Source organism: Montipora capricornis, chromosome 4 (genome assembly GCF_036669925.1).
Source record: "Montipora capricornis isolate CH-2021 chromosome 4, ASM3666992v2, whole genome shotgun sequence".
NCBI classification, from domain to species: Eukaryota; Metazoa; Cnidaria; class Anthozoa; order Scleractinia; family Acroporidae; genus Montipora; species Montipora capricornis.
The window spans coordinates 36,440,164-36,457,663 of NC_090886.1; the positions used below are offsets into that span (position 1 = coordinate 36,440,164).

Here is a 17,500-nt window from a genome sequence, read left to right on the forward strand (position 1 = left end):
TAGATCTCTTTATTCTAGAACCCAACTCATCTTTTGCCAACGGCCTTTCTTTCTCGCTCTCAATTTTTTTTCCAAACGAGATAAGTCTTAATTTTTATGTTTATTTTTAATTTTCTTGATTAAATGAAAAGGAAAAACTCAAGGAAATGGGACAAGAAGAAGCCCCAAGGTATAGTTTTATTTTAAAAAAAATAATGAAGTATGAATATTGATGAACATTTATTACCTGTCGAGTGCTTTTTTTTTCCTGTTCGTAGTCACAAATGTGCATACCCCACGGATATTGAATTAAGCTCCGCTCGGGTGAATCCAATCTACGAAATATCTAGATCTTGTTTCGTTCTTGTGTGAACATTATTTTGCATTGAACGAATACTCCAATCGACATGCTTCTTGCGAACCAGTTTTTTCAGTCGTTCGTTCGACGTAGAAATGAGATAACATAATCTCTTTCAACTGACAAACAAAATAAAAAATGACATCAAGTTAAAAAAAAACAGCTGTCGACGTCACGAGGACTTCGCAGTGGTCCCCCATCCAAGTACTGTCCCCATTCGAAGGGGCTTAATATTAGTTGACACTTAGACTAGCATCAAGGATTGTGACCTTTGTGCTAAATTCGCGCCCATCTTGTCGAACCTTACAACGCTTAAAAGAAAAAAACATGAAAACGAACAAAACCCCGGTGTCTTGCCGTTATTTTGTCACAGATGTATGCTTTGTTTCATGAGTTGTTGGTAACACGCAAGGTAACTTTGATCACAGGCGGCCGCTAAAATCGATGTCACTTTCGTTTTTGCGATTTTACTTGTACAACCAAAAGTACGATAAAAAAATTAAACGTAGCGAAAATCTCCCAAAATGTTTTTAGCTGATGATAACTTTTCTTATTACATCCATTTAGAAATTACCGGTGATCCTTGCAATCTGATTGGCTCTCAGCAGTGCGATTGCACTACCACACGTACGCAATGCGTGCCTGTTTTTATAATATCCCGTATCTCGTCAATTTTCCCCTCAAATATCCTGATCCCTATAATTTTTTACCTAAATGTTCCGTATCTAGTAGTAATGAATTATCACTGGGAGCCCTCACTCCCAAACACCCCGGGCAGAAGTAAGTTGTCGGAAAAGGCGAGACCGGAGGAGGAAGGAGTGGGAGTCATGGCAACACGCTGGCGATCGCTGTGGGGAGGTGGGAGGGTCGAACGCCCGACCTCCGTTCAAAGCCAAAAAGAGGAATAAACGGGATAAAACAAGCCTATTTATGCCAAAATGGTAACAAATTATGCAAATAGGGTTCTCCCATGGAACAACAGATGCACGGAAATTCTCAATTTAAAATCTCAAGGGAATAATGGGCGTTTGTACATGATGGCCCTCAGTGAGAATAGCATTAATAATAAGAGATAACCCCTATTTCTGTTAGTTAAATGACAGATTTATCTTTTTGGTAAACATTCGCCATTTTCCGAAGTTTACCCGTGGTTGTAGTTCACTGTAACTGGACAATTTGTGTTAAGTGTTTTTGCATCCCACGGATACGCCTTATAGGCTTCTTGTTGTAGATAACCCTGCGTTTACACAAGGCCCGTAAAGATGGTGAACACTGGTGTTACTTCGGTGGCTGGGAAAACACAAAATTGAGGCTTTTCAGAGACACACCGGGCTTTGGACTGAAGAAGATTTCCGTAGCTAACTCGCGTCCCCGAGTCGCAAGAAAACCATTTAAGAAGGCATAGCCACAAAACGCCAAGAAAGGTGCTATAAGCGAAGCTGCGAGCAATGCACGGCGGACCATACGAATCCCCAGCTGAAATCTTAACATGACCTCTGGCGGGTATGAACAACTTTGTCAAGTAGGGTAGCCTTTAATTTGTATTGAACAAGCGAAACGTTTTTTTTTTTTTTTATTAGGGAACTGTCTCGAAAATTTGCGTAACTCCCCAAGGAAAAACATCTGCGAGAGAGGTAGTAGCTATAGGTGTCAATTAAATAGATTCACTTCGGTGGTAGGTATTTCTAGATCTGCGATGCCAAGTTCACGTTTAACAAACTTATTCGTGATCATTTTAGTTGTTCATCTTCCACAAACAAGCCCAGTTATTCTAGGTTTAAATCCACGTGATGACACGGCCATGTTGGTGAACAAAACAATAGAAAATGGGCCCACAAATTTCGCGTAATAACAGAGTCAAATTCCCAAAAGACATTGTACACCAACATGGACTTCGTGACGTCAGATGAAAACCATCAAAACACGACCTGGATTTTGGGGAATGTTGTTGAAGCTTGAATAGTAAACTAAATTTGCCTTGTTGGTGTACAAAACAATAGAAAATGGCCCCACAAATTTAGCTAGTTAAATGACAGATTTATCTTTCTGGTAATCTCTCGCCATTTTCCGAAGTTTACCCGTGGTTGTAGTTCACTGTAACTGGACAATTTGTGTTAAGTGTTTTTGCATCCCACGGATACGCCCTTATAGGCTTCTTGTTGTAAATAAGCCTGCGTTCACACAAGGCCCGTAAAGATGGTGAACAGTGGCGTTACTTCGGTGGCTGGGAAAACACAAAATTGAGGCTTTTCAGAGACACACCGGGCTTTGGACAGAAGAAGATTTCCGTAGCTAACTCGCGTCCCCGAGTCGCAAGAAAACCATTTAAGAAGGCATAGCCAAAAAACGCCAAGAAAGGGGCTTAAGCGAAGCGGCGAGCAATGCACGGCGGACCATACGAATCCCCAGCTGAAATCTTAACATGACCTCTGGCGGGTATGAACAATTGCAAAGTAGGGTAGCCTTTGTATTGAACTAGCGAAACGGCTTTTTTTTTATTAGGTACTTGTCTCGAAGTTTTGCAACATGCTCGAAGGAAATACAATCACGAGAAAGGTAATAGCTATAGGTGTTAATTAAATAGATTCACTTCGGTGGTAAGCATTTCTGAATCATTCTGCGATGCCAAGTTCACGTTTAACAAACTTATTCGTGATCATTTCATTGATCGTTCATCTTTTACAAACAAACCCAGTTATTCTAGGTCTAAATCCACGTGATGACACGGCCATGTTGGTGAACAAAACAATAGAAAATGGCCCAACAAATTTTGCAAAACAATAGAGTCAAATTTCCAAAAACCATTGTACACCATCGTGGCCTCCGTGACGTCAGATGAAAACCATAAAAACACGAACTGGATTTTAGGAAGAAAACTAAAATTTGCCGTAGTGTGTTGACGTTTGGTTGCTTTACACAGCAGATTCTTGTAGAATGCGACACCAACGAAAACGCGACAATACAATACATACCCAGTCCCCCATAGGGGCTTTTCAGCACCATTGAAACATTATAAATGAAATGACCGAAAAGAACAACAGCAACTGTTAAGGATCCCAACTGGCCGCAGGCCAACCATTTGGTTATTTACAGGTGTAGTTGAACCAGGGACTACAAGGAACAAATTCAACGAGTGGTCAGAACGGGTCTTAAAGACGGGATCTCCTGATCCCAAGACTAGGACTCTAACCACTGGGCCGCACTCCCTGCACGACTTAATATAATCTCAGCCATCGTCACTGTTGTGTGACTATTTTAACATGTTTGTATCATACAAAGTTAAAGACTTTTTGACTGTTGTCCAGGGGCCGGTTGCTCGAAGCCTGGTTAGCGCTAACCGTTGGTTAAGAGGTATCAGAACCTATAGGTTTCCATGGTATTTAACGCGGGTTAGCGCTAACCATGCTTCAAACAACCGGCCCCAGATAGTTTTCACGTTAGGTCTTCGCCGCCAAGTTGGTGGACAGAAATATACGATCTCTCATTGGCGTCTTTGTTCGACCATTCACATTTCACTTTACATCATTGTCACCTCGGCTTTGAAACTATGGAAACCTCAAATGCAGTAATTGTACAAAAATGCATGCCAAACACACAATACTCATTTTTCACTCAATAAACCTTTTTGGTGTCGTCCCTTTGCTAAACCTCTGTACTGTACTCATCGTAAGGATACAGCTATTACAACAGCTCTCAGAATTAGTTCAGAAAACAATGAACACGAATGCCGTAACATTATTTTTCTTCAGAAATGGGTTTCATTTATGCGTAATATGATGGATACCTTAATCAGATCTTCTGATAAGGACGAACCTGACATAGAACGACAAGAAAATGCAATGATGACTTCAGATCTTTGCGAAAATTTTGTCGCTGCTGCCTACTTAAATGAGTCAATGCCATTCGACAATCAAACAAGTGAATTTGGTGAGTGTCATTTTTTTTAATGAACTGAATGGGCAACGTTTGACGATTTCACGTAATACGTCTTCTGCTGCAGATCGGAACATTACAGCAGCTACTATAGCTTCGCATGCTTTTCTACAGCAATTGTAGAAGGGTATGTGAAAAGTCCATCTAAGCCAAGAGGTGCATGGATGGCCATGAAATGACGGTTGCGGGGAAGTATAAAAAGGAATGGGTACGGAGAGTGTGGCGCAAGGAAGAAAGTATAAAGAGAGGGAACGGATAGCGAAGGATGGATTAAAGGGAGAAAGGAGGGGAGGGGATGCGCAGAGTGTGGAAAGGAGAGAGGGAGGAGAGACAGATGCATGGGATGGACTGGGAAAGGGGAGGGGTAGACAGCGGAGAGGTTGAAAGTGAAAGGGGAAGTGAAGGAGAAGGGTTTGGATAGTTGAAAGGAAAGAGAAGGGGAGAGTAGAGAGATTATGGAAGTCGGGAAGGGTATAGACTTGCCACAAGTCGACCTCACGATAATCCCAGGAGAAAATGTTTTAGCGAGCGAATTGTGATTTTTCGTACGCGAAGTAAATGAGCGAGCGACGAAGTCGCGAGAGGTCGACTTGTCTCGCGCCAAAAGCGAATGACGTCGTTCGCAAGTCCTGCACTTGATGGCGCAATCCGACGAAAACAGTCATGTTTGCTTCTACGAAATCGAAAGTGGAAATTTGTTGACTTTGTGCTAAAGGTATCAGAAACAAAGATGAAATAAAACGAAAGCTTATTTTCAATCTCAAGTCGCCGCTTGGAAAGGAGATCTCCAGTGTCATTTTTTGGACCAACACTTGTGCCGTGATTTGTGCTGATAGAAACACTAATTCGAAAGATTAGCAAGTAAAGGAAAGTTTCGAATCGTCAAGAAAGTCAATTGATTTCACTCATGAAAGATCAGGTAGGCTTCAGGTGTAGGAAACGTACTAGACCGGGATTAAAAGATACATCTTAGTGAAACTTAAGCTGACCATTAAGCGATGCAATGACTCTCATCGATGAATACACGTGCATTTTTAATTTTTTTGTTCCATTCGACGAAAAATGTGTCGATAGTCGTTGAGAATCGCCTCGGGACTTCCAAACACCAGTTTATACTTAAGATTTTAAATGTGTTGTCTCCTACATATGACGCTCTAATGCCACGACAATTGCGGCTGGAGGCCAAATCTTTCGTGATTGAAATCAGTGGAACAATTACGAATACGATAGCATTGCAATCCTCTCCAAGTAAACGACCAAAAGCGTACGAGACTAGTTCAAAGGTCAGACTTTTCCCAGCTCTGGTTGAAGAAGACACAAACAGATTTATGCAAGACAGATATTCTTGAATTATTTTCCTCTGATAGTCGCGTAATTCGGAATATCTAGCATGTTGGAAGTCACGCTTCACTGCGTGTGGCAAACTTTGATTGACAACTCTATCCTCTGGGGTCCACGAGGGCTACTCTGATTGGCCTAGCTCAGCGACCCGTTTTTGGGTCGCTAAAATTGGCGCCAATCAAGTGTGAAAAGTCCTTCGTTCCGCGCGTATCTAGACGAAGGATTTTTCGAAAGTCTAGGAAGGGTAGGGCTGGGCGATAAGAGCTTGACAGAAAATTTGACATGCATTTTTAAAGAAACTTTGTCGCTTATCGTATCCATAACTTTTTCTTGAAGATTTAAACGTGACTCGAATTTTCAGAGAGGAGATGTTTGGATTTGAGTTCAATGGGGGCGATTGGATTACGATTTCAGTTGACGATACTAATGAAACCAACGGTGAGCTCTTTAAGCTGCTTTTAGAGACAAATGGTGCATCATTTAACTATAACGCGAACATGGAACATTACGAAAGTTATGTCATGGCTTCGGGTGGTTAATCCATCAGATCCACCTAGAAACACATGACCTTGAAACGTGTAACTTTCAAGTCTTTTTTTTTTTTGGAACAAAGCTGGGGATATTAGGACACCAATTCTACGCCCAAATATGGACAAAAGTGAGATCGAAGCTACACGCGCGGAAAAATGTATGAGCTATGTACTCAAAAAACCCCAGCTCTGAACCAGAGTTAAACGCTTTAAGATCACGAGCATTTGATCCACCTTATTATATCCTCAGAAAAATATCGTGTTTCTTATTGGTCAATGACGAATGCACTAGGTTATAAAGTGCAATGCGGAAGTTGCTATGGGAGCACAGTGATGGAGTATTTTCAATTGTGGAGTATATAATACAAAAAAATCGTGTTAAGTTGAGCATCATTTTGTGATTTATGTGCTCATGTGATGTTTTGAAACTTCTCAAAATTGCACAAGCCGTAGGCACTCGCGTTTATACTATTACTTTTACACATATGTTACCAACCGAATTCGAGATCCGAACTGTAAGTTACAGACCGAGTTTTTCCGTTGATTTATGGCAAAGGAAAGGAACTTTATTTAAGTATCTAGTCCTTCTAGCGCTGGAGCACTAATTGGGAACATTGTAAACTGGAATTAACAATGAAAGCAAATCAAGTCAGATGTTGGTTTTTGAAGAGAGGGGAAACCGGACTACCCGGAGGAAACCTCTCGGTGCAGAGTAGAGAACTGACAAACTCAACCCACATATGACGCCGAGTCTCGGAATCGAACCCGGGCCACATTGGTGGGAGGCAAGTGTTCTCACCACTGCGTGCATCCCTGCACCGCACTAGCGCGTAAGCTTTTATAAATTGTGTTCGTAAGAGTAGCATATTATGCTACTAGCAGTGCCCATTTTTTGCCCAAATGACTCAAATTATGCTCGCTTTCCAAATTATGCCACAGTTTCTTAATTTTTTTTTTTCATTTTGCAAAATGAGCGAAACAAGTCCAGAAAATGAATCACGATCGCGTAGCAAAACGTTTTTGATGTCAAAAGCTCATCTTCTCTTCACGGTACTTTGCTTTCTTTGTCTTAACGCAACGGTCTCTGGCTATGTTTGCTGGTTCTGGTATGGTCTCTAGCTGCAAATATCGGGCAGTATAGCAGACGCCATTTTGCAAACTTGCAAATGAGAGGTACTGGGACCAAAACCATAAAGCAACTTCCGGTCACCATATAGCAACTTCAGTCATCTCGTGCCAGAATGCCAGCCTCTTAGGGAGGCTCTCTCTCCGTTTCTAAACCGCGAACGCGGTTGGTCTCAGGCTTATCAATATCTACCGACTATGCTAGAAGTGCTGTTTTTTTAAAAAATCTGCAAAAATCACGCTAGTTTCCACCAATTAAGCCGAACATTATGGCAGCACAATCAAAAGCCTAGAAGCGCGAAGCTCGCGAAAAAAAAAACAGGCTCTCGAACTTACAATACGGACCAAGAAAACGAGTTTATTAACATATTTGCTAAATCTCTGGGGTAAGAAGGCGTGCGCGGTAAAGGAAAGTAGTTAAATTCAAGCGGAAAGTTCATGACCAGCCCTAAAAATCTGAAAACGAATAAATCTTGTTAGTTTTTTTAATCAGTTGCTTGCAAAATGTAAACAGTTTCACAAGTTTATTTGGCATAAACAACAACTTGCTGAAAAAGGTTGCATCAAGACATTCGAAGTCAATGTCACGGTATCCTTTTTATTTTCCTTCCCAACGTGTATTAACACTGGCTAAGAAGCAAACTTACACAGTGAATAATGTCGCGGTTGCCAAACATCAAGAGAAAGCTAACCTTTTTAAAATCAAGCTTTAGACTTAGACCATTATTCAGTAGTGATTTTATATATATACTAATTAGTTTTGGTAAATAATCGGCACATCTTCTAGTCAGTTGATCTTTAGTGGTTAAGTGGATAAAAACAGTTCCTTGAAAGTGGGTGCTCCGGATTCAAATCCTGTCCAGTGGCCGCTTTTACCTATTTTCTTTTTATTTGCTACCACAAGTCCTGGGACAGAGTGATCAAAATGGAGGATAATACTTCATTTAAGGCAAACTGACAATGAAGGATAATCCTTCATTTGAGGGCCATGTGTTAGAAAACTCTTTACTGGGTTAATCATGTATTACCCTCTCAAAATAAAGAACATTGTATTGTATTGTATTGTATTGTATTGTATTGTATTGTATTGTATTGCATTAATTGTATTGTATTGTAGATCGTGTTGATTTTTAAACTAGTGAGCCTTTGACGTAATTTTCTCCTCGATCCAGCACTCTCAAGATCTTAAAGTTAGTAATGGCAGACAATAAAATAGGAAAATTCCAGTTAAAATAAACAAGTGTCTTTTTCAAATCAAGGCCTAAAACTTTGATCCCTTAGTGTTTTAGTTAACATAGTTTTGAAATCCAAAGAAAAATAAAAATTGATTTTTTGGTCGCAGGGGTACTTTAACATATTAATTTGCGAATGCCCCGTTTTCGTGGTAAACTAGACACTCGGATCTTGGTTGTATATCCCTGCTGCGCGGGTTTGTGAAATAGCAAGTGCCTTCTCTTACGAAGACACTTCAATAGCTAATGAATTTTCATCGCTTTATGAACGGGCCATATGATTGACTGTGATTGGCCACTTACATATGAAATGATTGATTTCACGGAAACTCCATTGATTGCACGTCCAATTATACTTATGAACAAACTAGTTACTTTTTAAATTCTTTCGTTTTCCTTATGCAGGCTCGGTAGTTATGGGAGTGAGATATAAAAAACTACATAGACTGTTTACAACTGCAAACAACACGAATAAAAACAGGTACGCCCTCGCCATTCTACTTGATCACTGTAAGTCCCCCTTGGTTATATTAAGCTAAAGGCACACTTCTTAATGTTTTAAAACATTTGATGATCAAAAAATGTTCAAGCCGAGAGACTGTGTCATCATGATCTTTTGAGACTGGAAAACGGTCATTTCACGTCGTTCAGCCACTGGCAACTTGTTGAACGGAACAAGGCTCGTCTTCTGTTTCGTTCAACTTCGCTTTCGTGGTGAATGGTCAGCTTTCAATTCGTATTCAACATTCAAATTTTTTCGTAGAAGAGCTGCAACAAGGATAAACAAACGTTGAACCTTTTTTTTTTCGCCAGCTCTCGGCACAATAACGAAATCTCGTACTCTGCGAAACCCTGAATGTATCTGTGGTGGTTAAGGTGCGCCTGGAATGCCAAGAAAAAGGTGATTTTGAATGGTGAAAGTACAAAAGAACAGAGTCGACGTGTGGGGGAATAATTCGCTTTTTTTTGTTAAACGCAAACTAAGGAAAATCCAAAGTATTCCCCTACATATCGGCATGACTGTTTTGTTGGACGCCATCAGGATACGAAAAATACTACGTGGACAAAATTCCTTTGGACGGTCATTTGAAACTTGCGCTTATCCATGATTTCAAAATTACTTCCAAAAGAGATAACACATTTTAAAACTCAAGAGCAGTTCCCCTCTCCCCCACCTTATAAAGTGTTGAAAGCCTAAGTTGGGTAGGGTGGGAGGAGGGGGTGGTCACGTACATTTTATGTGTTTTGTGTCCTGTTCAACTTCTTCACGCTTTATAAATACACATTTAATTTCCTTGTTGTCAAAACGTAAAGCCAAGAAAATCATAAAGAAATTACTTCCCAACGAAGTGTCAGGTGGATCCTAATAGACTATAATTTGTTTCTTCCCTCGATCGGTTTGCTGAAGTCTGATGTTAATGTCACTTTTAGTCTTGTCTCGTTATCTTCACTTCATTCTGTTTTTTTTTGTTTGTTTGTTTGTTTCTTTTACAGGACGATTAACACCAATATAATGTCAGCTTCACTATTTCCTCCTTCAAAAGCAGGATTGCTAAAAAATGTCACCTTGGTCTTTAAGAACTTGAAGGTATCAGTGATTACATGATAAACTTATTTTGCATTATGCGTTCTCACATATGATCCATTAGAGGACAGACGCATAGCTGGCGTCATCAAAAAACAATCACAGAAGACGCCAAATTGTGACACCGCTTCGTATGCCACGTTTTTGTTCTTGCCACATTTTGACGTCATGCGGGATCTATTACTGAACAGATGCAACATGCAATTTATTTGCTAAATCTGTTCAGTCCGGTTAAAAGGCCTTTTAGTATGATTGGCTAATAAATCAAGGGATCTCAACCTTTCGTAAAAAAGATCATCATCCTAAACTTATGATCTGTCATACTGATCGCTCGCCTAGCTCTGATTGCAGTTTAACTGATTTTGTCGTAAAAAAGTAAATTTGGCATATTCTAATTGGAAGAAATACGATGGCGTGATCAATTTTTTTGACATTATTTTTTCTTCGTCCGTAGCATCGAAGACGCGCCTATTGTGTCTATTTGAGAATTTAACTAAGTTTAATCTTGTAGCTTTCGTCAGAGCAGAGTTTTAATTGCTTTTAATGGGATGGATAGTTGCACAAGTTCCAAGAAGTTTACTTGACTTTAGCCCGCAGGAAATGATAGAGAGTGTGTGTCCTGGGATCTCTCAGAATGCAAGTAAGAAAACTTAAAATGTAGATGGCAGATTTTTCTTAATTTACTCAATCGAAAAAAAAGCCAAAAAATTCCATACTGATTTCCAGCCTTTTAAAAATCGGAATTTTCACTTTCGGGGGACGGGGGATACAAAACCGCGCTCGTAAGGAGACTGGGAATAGCATGCCAGTGACGTCCATTGCCCGAAGAGGAAAATACCATAATATTCTTTGTTTGTCTGTCCAAATGTTGCATAAGCATTGTTTCCAGCTTCTCTTGGGGCTTGGTCCCAAGAGAAAACAAAAACAATGATTACTCAAAAATTTGGGTGGACAAACAAAGATGATTATGGTATTTCCCGCTTCGGGCAATACGGCACAGACAGCCGTCAATTGACGTCACAGTTGTGCTAGCACCAGTCTCCTTACTAACGCGGTTTTGTATCCCTTCTTCCCCGGAAGCGAAAACGTTAATTTTTCATTCTAAAGGCCGCATGGCAGGAGAATCGATATGGAATTTTTTTCATTGTTTTCATCTCAAAAAAATCTGTCATAGACACTTTAAACAATATTTGTGTCATATATAGATTTAGCCAAGCCTAAAAGCGGAGCTCTCGGCTTATTTATTCTTACAATAGGTTAACCTGGCTTGAGCCTGCGACCCAATCGAAACCCAGTACCTGGTCAGTGGTCAACAGCTGACCTCGATGAGCTCTAAACTTGAGCCCATGGTCACGTGTTACTACTCAGCCGATGCTTTGTTTTGACAGGTGTCAATTGATCATAAAATGATTTACGTAAACTAGCTGGAATATAGTCGCCTGGTTAAGCTCTAAACTTGAGCCCGCGATATGGTCACGTGATTCTGGTCACATTGTCATACATGGAGGAGTGGACGTATGGTCGTACAGGGACCAAAACCAAATTTTCTCGAACAGATGAGTTACCATATTTCTTACCCTTGGTCCTTCGCGCGCGTGGACAAGAGCTCATCAAGAGGGTCTCTATCTCCACTAATTCCTTGATTTAACCCTTTTCCGAATTTTTATTTTTAGTTTTATTTTATTTTATTATTTGTTTTTTTAGGAACAGGTTATTCCCGCGAAAAGTATCATATTTCCTTTGATGCTGAGATAGCTTTGTTTTGATTGGCTTTTACAGCAGTGGACGTGCTGAATCTCCCAAGGGAGGCGTCCTATAAATAAAATCGAGCCAATCATGACGCACAGCGCGGGAAACGCGCGGGAAACTCCGAATAGTTTCCTTGGCTGGCTCAGACGGCCGCTCGGGAATTTTGAGCTTATCACCGTGCGCAGCACTGCAAAACCAAAACAATCCCGAAATTACTTTCGACACCAATTGAAGATTCATTTTACAAACTGTTCAATGGATATTAACTAATATTTCTCCATTCATTAAGATGGTCAGGGGACGGTTGTTACCGCGTCAATTTTACACCCTTCAGCTCAGAAACAGCGTGTGTTTGCAACCATTCAACACATTTTGCAGTGCTTATGGACCTCACAAATGTTGATCCTAACCTGGTAAGTGCACATAAATCTGTAATCGTTTCCATAATAATCAAATAATTTCATAAAACATCATGTCGTGTATGAGACGAGAGAAGCGAGACCAGCACTACAAGATAAGCACGGTCTGAATTACAAAAGTTATTTTAAAATTGAGCACCGTTTGTATTATAGAGTTCAAATAGGCTAAAGTTTATACTTTTGTTTTATAAATACCAACAGCAACTTCCAATATATACAATGTATATTTATTATGTATGTATTATGTGTTAGAAAAAACCATAAAAGACAAACCGAGCAAAATAACACACGTGTGAGATGTTTGGGTTACGGAACTTGCCTGCCATTAGAGCAGTGTAAAACATGTTTCGATCAGCTTTAGCGAATAGGGTCGATGACGACGAGATGTTCATTCTTATCTGTACCATTAAATGTTATGTGATCTGAATTGTGTTGTCCTCAGCTGTTCTTCATGAATTATTAATGAATTTTCACAATTTTTAACAGTCTCAAACGGACAGGAACCTATTGGAGATCCTCACGTATGTAGGCTTGGCATTGTCTATCCTGGGATCTGTCATCACTATCATCAGCCACTTGGTCCTAACGTACGTCACAAAAATATATGAAATAAATCATCTTAAGAGTTTCTGCGTGGAGTTGTGTTTGTGATATGCAACCAATCTATAAAGGCATAAGTCACAAAGACGTAATAGTTGCACGATTGTATCATTTTATTAAGGACCTTACGAATCGACGACCTTTGCACGACGGCGCCGTTACGTTGCGTGACATGTCTGCTACGCATGCCTCTATGAGCACTTGCCGGAGTCGCGCGAAAGTTGACGACATTGAAAATAGAAGCGAGGTTAGTTGTCAAATTTTCTCTTGATCCCCCAGGTGTTTTTGCCAGGTCGTCAAGTATCACATTTAGGGGCATGTTATTCAAGTAACGACCTTCTGCCGCACCATGGCGAATAGTTCAACTAAAAATAAAAGCGCTAGCGAGATTTAAAGCCAAATCTTCATGCACAGCACTTGAGACACATGCATAAGAAGTGGTCATCTCGTCAGGCATCTGAAGCTGTTCAGCAAGTTTATAAATTTCCTCCTTAGGCCTGTAGAAACGAAACTGAGCCTTGCATTCATCGTTTGTTTTCTCTTCCGAATCGAACGTTCCATAGTTCCTGTGTGAAAATCTTATAAAAGTACAAATTCTACAGGACGGTGACGCGGTACCATGAGGTGACCCAACGGCGCCGTCGTGCAAACGTCGTCGACTCGTAAGCTCCCTATTATCAAGATCAGAAAGCTTTAAAAATGTAGTAGTAGTAGTATTAAGATTTTTCTCCTTTTATAGGGAAAAGAGACAATTGGTCGAGTTTCTTTGAGACTAGAAGCTACTCAAAGTATTTTCGAAGGAGGGACTGTGGCCCAGTGGTTAGGGTGGTTGCTTTGAGATCCAGAGCTTATGAGTTCTGACCCTTTATTGAATTTGATCCCTGGTTCAACTTCTCGGCTGCACTTGATTCTTAAAACAGTTTTTGCTCTGTTGCATCATTATATGTATCATTTGCCCAAAGAAGCCCCTGTGGGGAGTGGTCAGTTAAATATGAATGTATATGTAACATGTGCCGTTATGCAAATGATCTGGATACAAATGTTGAGGGGCAATCATAAGGACAAAGGAAACTACTAAGGAATCTATTTTTTGCGTCATCCGTCATAACGGCGATACCACCGACGGTGGTAACAAAAGAAAATGATGCCGTGAATAAGGGTGAGGGGGAGGGGGGGGGGGGGAGGAAGAAGGGGCTCTAATAGAACATTTACAGTAGTGGCCCGTACGCCCACTTCCATTTCATAATTAACGAATAATTGATGTGTGAGTTCATGTTCTTTTTGTTTACTTTTCTCTAGAGAGAGGAGTTTGCCTTTATTCCAGATTCGTGTGAGCTTGATGTCCTCTCTATTGACAGGACAAATCACGTTTCTTGTTGGAATTAATGCCACGGCCAATAAGGTTAGTAAAAACCGAATGAATGAGAGAAAGACGAGGCGAACGAAAGGAAAAACAGACTGTCTAATTACGTAGGATGTGAGGCGAGCGCGCTAAGTAGTTACTAGATCGAATTGATAGGCTATAGTCAGGTGTGAAACTTTATGACAACTACATAACATTGCGTTGGGTTGGCGTGGTGAAGCTGCTGTGTGTATATAAAATGTCACACTCGACGGTCATTAATAACTGACCATTATTATCAATACGCCAGGCCGAATGACAAACTGCCCTCTGTAAAACGCGCCATTTTGAGGGCCAAACTGGAAATGCCCGGGCTGAAATGCGTTTGCCCCCCTGATTCTGATTAACTGCGCATGCAAAGATGTCAAACAACGTCGCTCGGCCAATGAGATCCTGAGGATACCATTTCAATGCCAAACTTAGCGCGAAATTGTAATTTTTGCTCTTGTGTAGCTGATCGTATTATAGCAACAACTTTCCATACCATAGATTCATGCTACATCTCTGTTCAACATTTTTCCTTATTAAATGAATTTGTACGATTTGGCCTTGTGTATACACCTTATTCCAAAATGGCCGCCATTTTAGTATTCTTTTATTTCCATGCAAATTGGCCCTTATATTCTAGTGAATTTTACGTTTGAAACCGAGGTCATAAGGGCCTATTTGCATGGAAACAAAAGAATACTAAAATGGCAGCCGTTTTGGAATAAGGTGCATTGATAATAATGATTAATCACATGACTTTTGTCGGGCATATAGTTTATTCATGTCCCTCGTAGCGTCATTTGCACCCTGGCTCCGCTCGGGCGCAAATGATGCTACTCGGGCCACAAATAAACTATATGACCTCCAAAAGTCATGTAATTGCCTAATTCTCGAGACGAGTGCCAAGGGGGTGCATGGAATGACCGTTGTGTTATGTATTTGTCATAAAGTATCACACATGACTGTGGCGTATCAATTTTAGTCACAACTGTTCGAAAATGGTTTAGGATGACTAATTGGTGCGTGCTCTTGCTTTGCCACTGTTTCGCAACCGAGCCATAAATTGAACTGAGAAAACGAAAGGAAAGGAAAGGAACTTTATTTAAGTGTCTACTCATTCCAGCGCTGGAGCCCTAATTGAGGACAGGGGAAACCGGATTACCCGGAGAAAACCTCTCGGTGCAGAGAAGAGAACCAACAAACTCAACCCACATGTGACGCCGAGTCAGGGAATCGAACCCAGGCCACATTGGTGGGAAGGGAGTGCTCTCACCACTGCGCCATCCCTGCACAAGGGCCGAAACTCACACTAAGGCCCCAGAAAACGGGCCAGTTAGTTCGTCAGGGGTATGAAGCGTAGGCCCTGTACTGCATGTATTAATAAAACTGATTTGTTCATAACCATCATCAAAGAAACCAAACACTGGTCGCAAAGACTCGGCGTTATGGTATGACCTAGGACCCGTCGAAAGTCCCGAAACTTTTCGGGCCTTTTTCGAGTGGCATAACTCTCTATGAACTTTATGAACGGAGAGTCACCAAACTTCATAGCCATTTTGCTTTTCGTTATTTTGAAAACATGTCAAAAGGCCATCTTGTCAAAAAAATTGGATAGCAGTTTTGTAAATGCCTTTTCTGGTCCAAAAAGATTTCGGGACGTTGGAGAAACGGGCCCCTGGTTATAATAGCAAACTCCGGATTGGAGCACAAACGCTATATCACGAATAGGAATTCTCTGTTCTGCACATGCGCACTAGCTTTGGATTGCGCTATTTTTTTTCTTTGTGCATCAACTCATACTCCACTCTACAGGTCCCTCATGCCTTGGAAGGGAGGTTACGGATCCTAGTGCATCTGTTCTTGCAGTCAATCGCACCAATGACCGGTTTCTCAATTATATTTTACAGGGCGCCTGTGTGGCGGCAGCAGCTTTAATGCAGTACTTTTTTATGGCAGCTTTATGCTGGATGCTGGTGGATGGAATTCATCTTTACTTGTTCACTGTTAAGGTCTACAACGTTAGCCATAAAATGCTCGTGTATCATCTCTTGTCGTGGGGTAAGCCCATAATGGTTAAAATCAAACTGTATCGATTTCGTAGCTCCTGCAACGTATCATACAGTATTTCTATATTCCATTTTACATTTTACCACAATTGCCTGTAATCTCGCAATCTGATTGGCTAATTTTCAGTTGTCGATAAGAGTCTAGACAGCGCTGTACGCGTCATGCTCGCGTCAATTTGTCACGCAATGTAATAGCCAATCAGGAACGCCCATTCTAGGAAATAAACCAATCATATTGCGAGAAAGTTATAGACAACGCTTTGCTCTTTCTTCGTGTCATGATTTTGGTCACGCTCTGAACTGATAAAAATTTTCTTTGGCGTTGAATATTGTGGCAAAAAACAAATCGAAAGTGGTTCAGCGTTGTCTGTATTCTTATCGACAACGATATTCGTCATCACAGTGGTCAAAATTTGTTGTTGACTCACTCGGCTGGGTCTCCTCAGTCCACAACATTTTGACCACGTCGATTTGTTAAGTTGTTGCAATTCCAAGTGAAGTGCTGCGAATGAGGTGTGGAAGTATTGAGTAATATTTGCACAACTTTTAAAGATTGCAGTTGTATTTAATACATTGAAACAATTCAATGATTTAAGACAACAATGTTTTTATTGACTCAACTGTATAAAAGATGTCTTATAACTGAATAATGAACCTCTTTGCGATTTTTTTTCTAGGTATTTCCGGCCAAGTGTTGCTTCTTTTATGTTCAAATAAATGCTCAAAATAGAGATTTAACGTTCTTTCGATCGGTAGAATTTTTTTGTAATTTCATTTCCCTGTAAACATCTGCATAACAAGGACAAAAATAAACATCACGTCACTCACGAACAAAATTCAAAGGTCGCATTATTCGAGATAAACTAAAAATAAAGCCAGGATCCGAGCAAGGATTCGAGCCAGGATCCGAGCCAGGATTCGAGCCAGGATCCGAGCCAGGATGATTATTTTTTAGAGACGTGATGAAAGGCATGCAGGCAAAAGCGATAACGTAACTTACGCTTCAGAGGCACCCAACGAATCCGTTCCTCACTTTATCTGCTCCAGCGGAATCTTGCTGGCTGGCAAAAATACAGGTGTTCCGATGAGCTGGCTGGGAAATTTATTATTGATGGAGGTTTTGGCTGGGAATTACTGACTTTTTCTAGCATTTCAACCCGAGATGGCTGTAGAAACTCTGAAAACTTATCTAG

At 40.6% G+C, this 17,500-nt stretch overlaps 1 protein-coding gene across 1 annotated transcript in view; it reads left to right on the top strand.

The window, feature by feature from the left end:
* Nucleotides 1–17,500, top strand: part of LOC138046634 (latrophilin-like protein LAT-2) — a 50,165-nt gene that overhangs the window by 13,600 nt on the left and 19,065 nt on the right. The window contains exons 3-14 of the mRNA XM_068893236.1: nucleotides 132–169; nucleotides 1,918–1,971; nucleotides 2,840–2,893; nucleotides 4,087–4,264; nucleotides 5,948–6,049; nucleotides 8,904–8,979; nucleotides 9,993–10,086; nucleotides 10,674–10,723; nucleotides 12,122–12,245; nucleotides 12,738–12,838; nucleotides 14,151–14,253; nucleotides 16,149–16,299. Coding sequence (XP_068749337.1) covers nucleotides 132–169; nucleotides 1,918–1,971; nucleotides 2,840–2,893; nucleotides 4,087–4,264; nucleotides 5,948–6,049; nucleotides 8,904–8,979; nucleotides 9,993–10,086; nucleotides 10,674–10,723; nucleotides 12,122–12,245; nucleotides 12,738–12,838; nucleotides 14,151–14,253; nucleotides 16,149–16,299 — 1,125 coding nt within the window. The remainder of the gene's footprint in view (nucleotides 1–131; nucleotides 170–1,917; nucleotides 1,972–2,839; nucleotides 2,894–4,086; nucleotides 4,265–5,947; nucleotides 6,050–8,903; nucleotides 8,980–9,992; nucleotides 10,087–10,673; nucleotides 10,724–12,121; nucleotides 12,246–12,737; nucleotides 12,839–14,150; nucleotides 14,254–16,148; nucleotides 16,300–17,500) is intronic.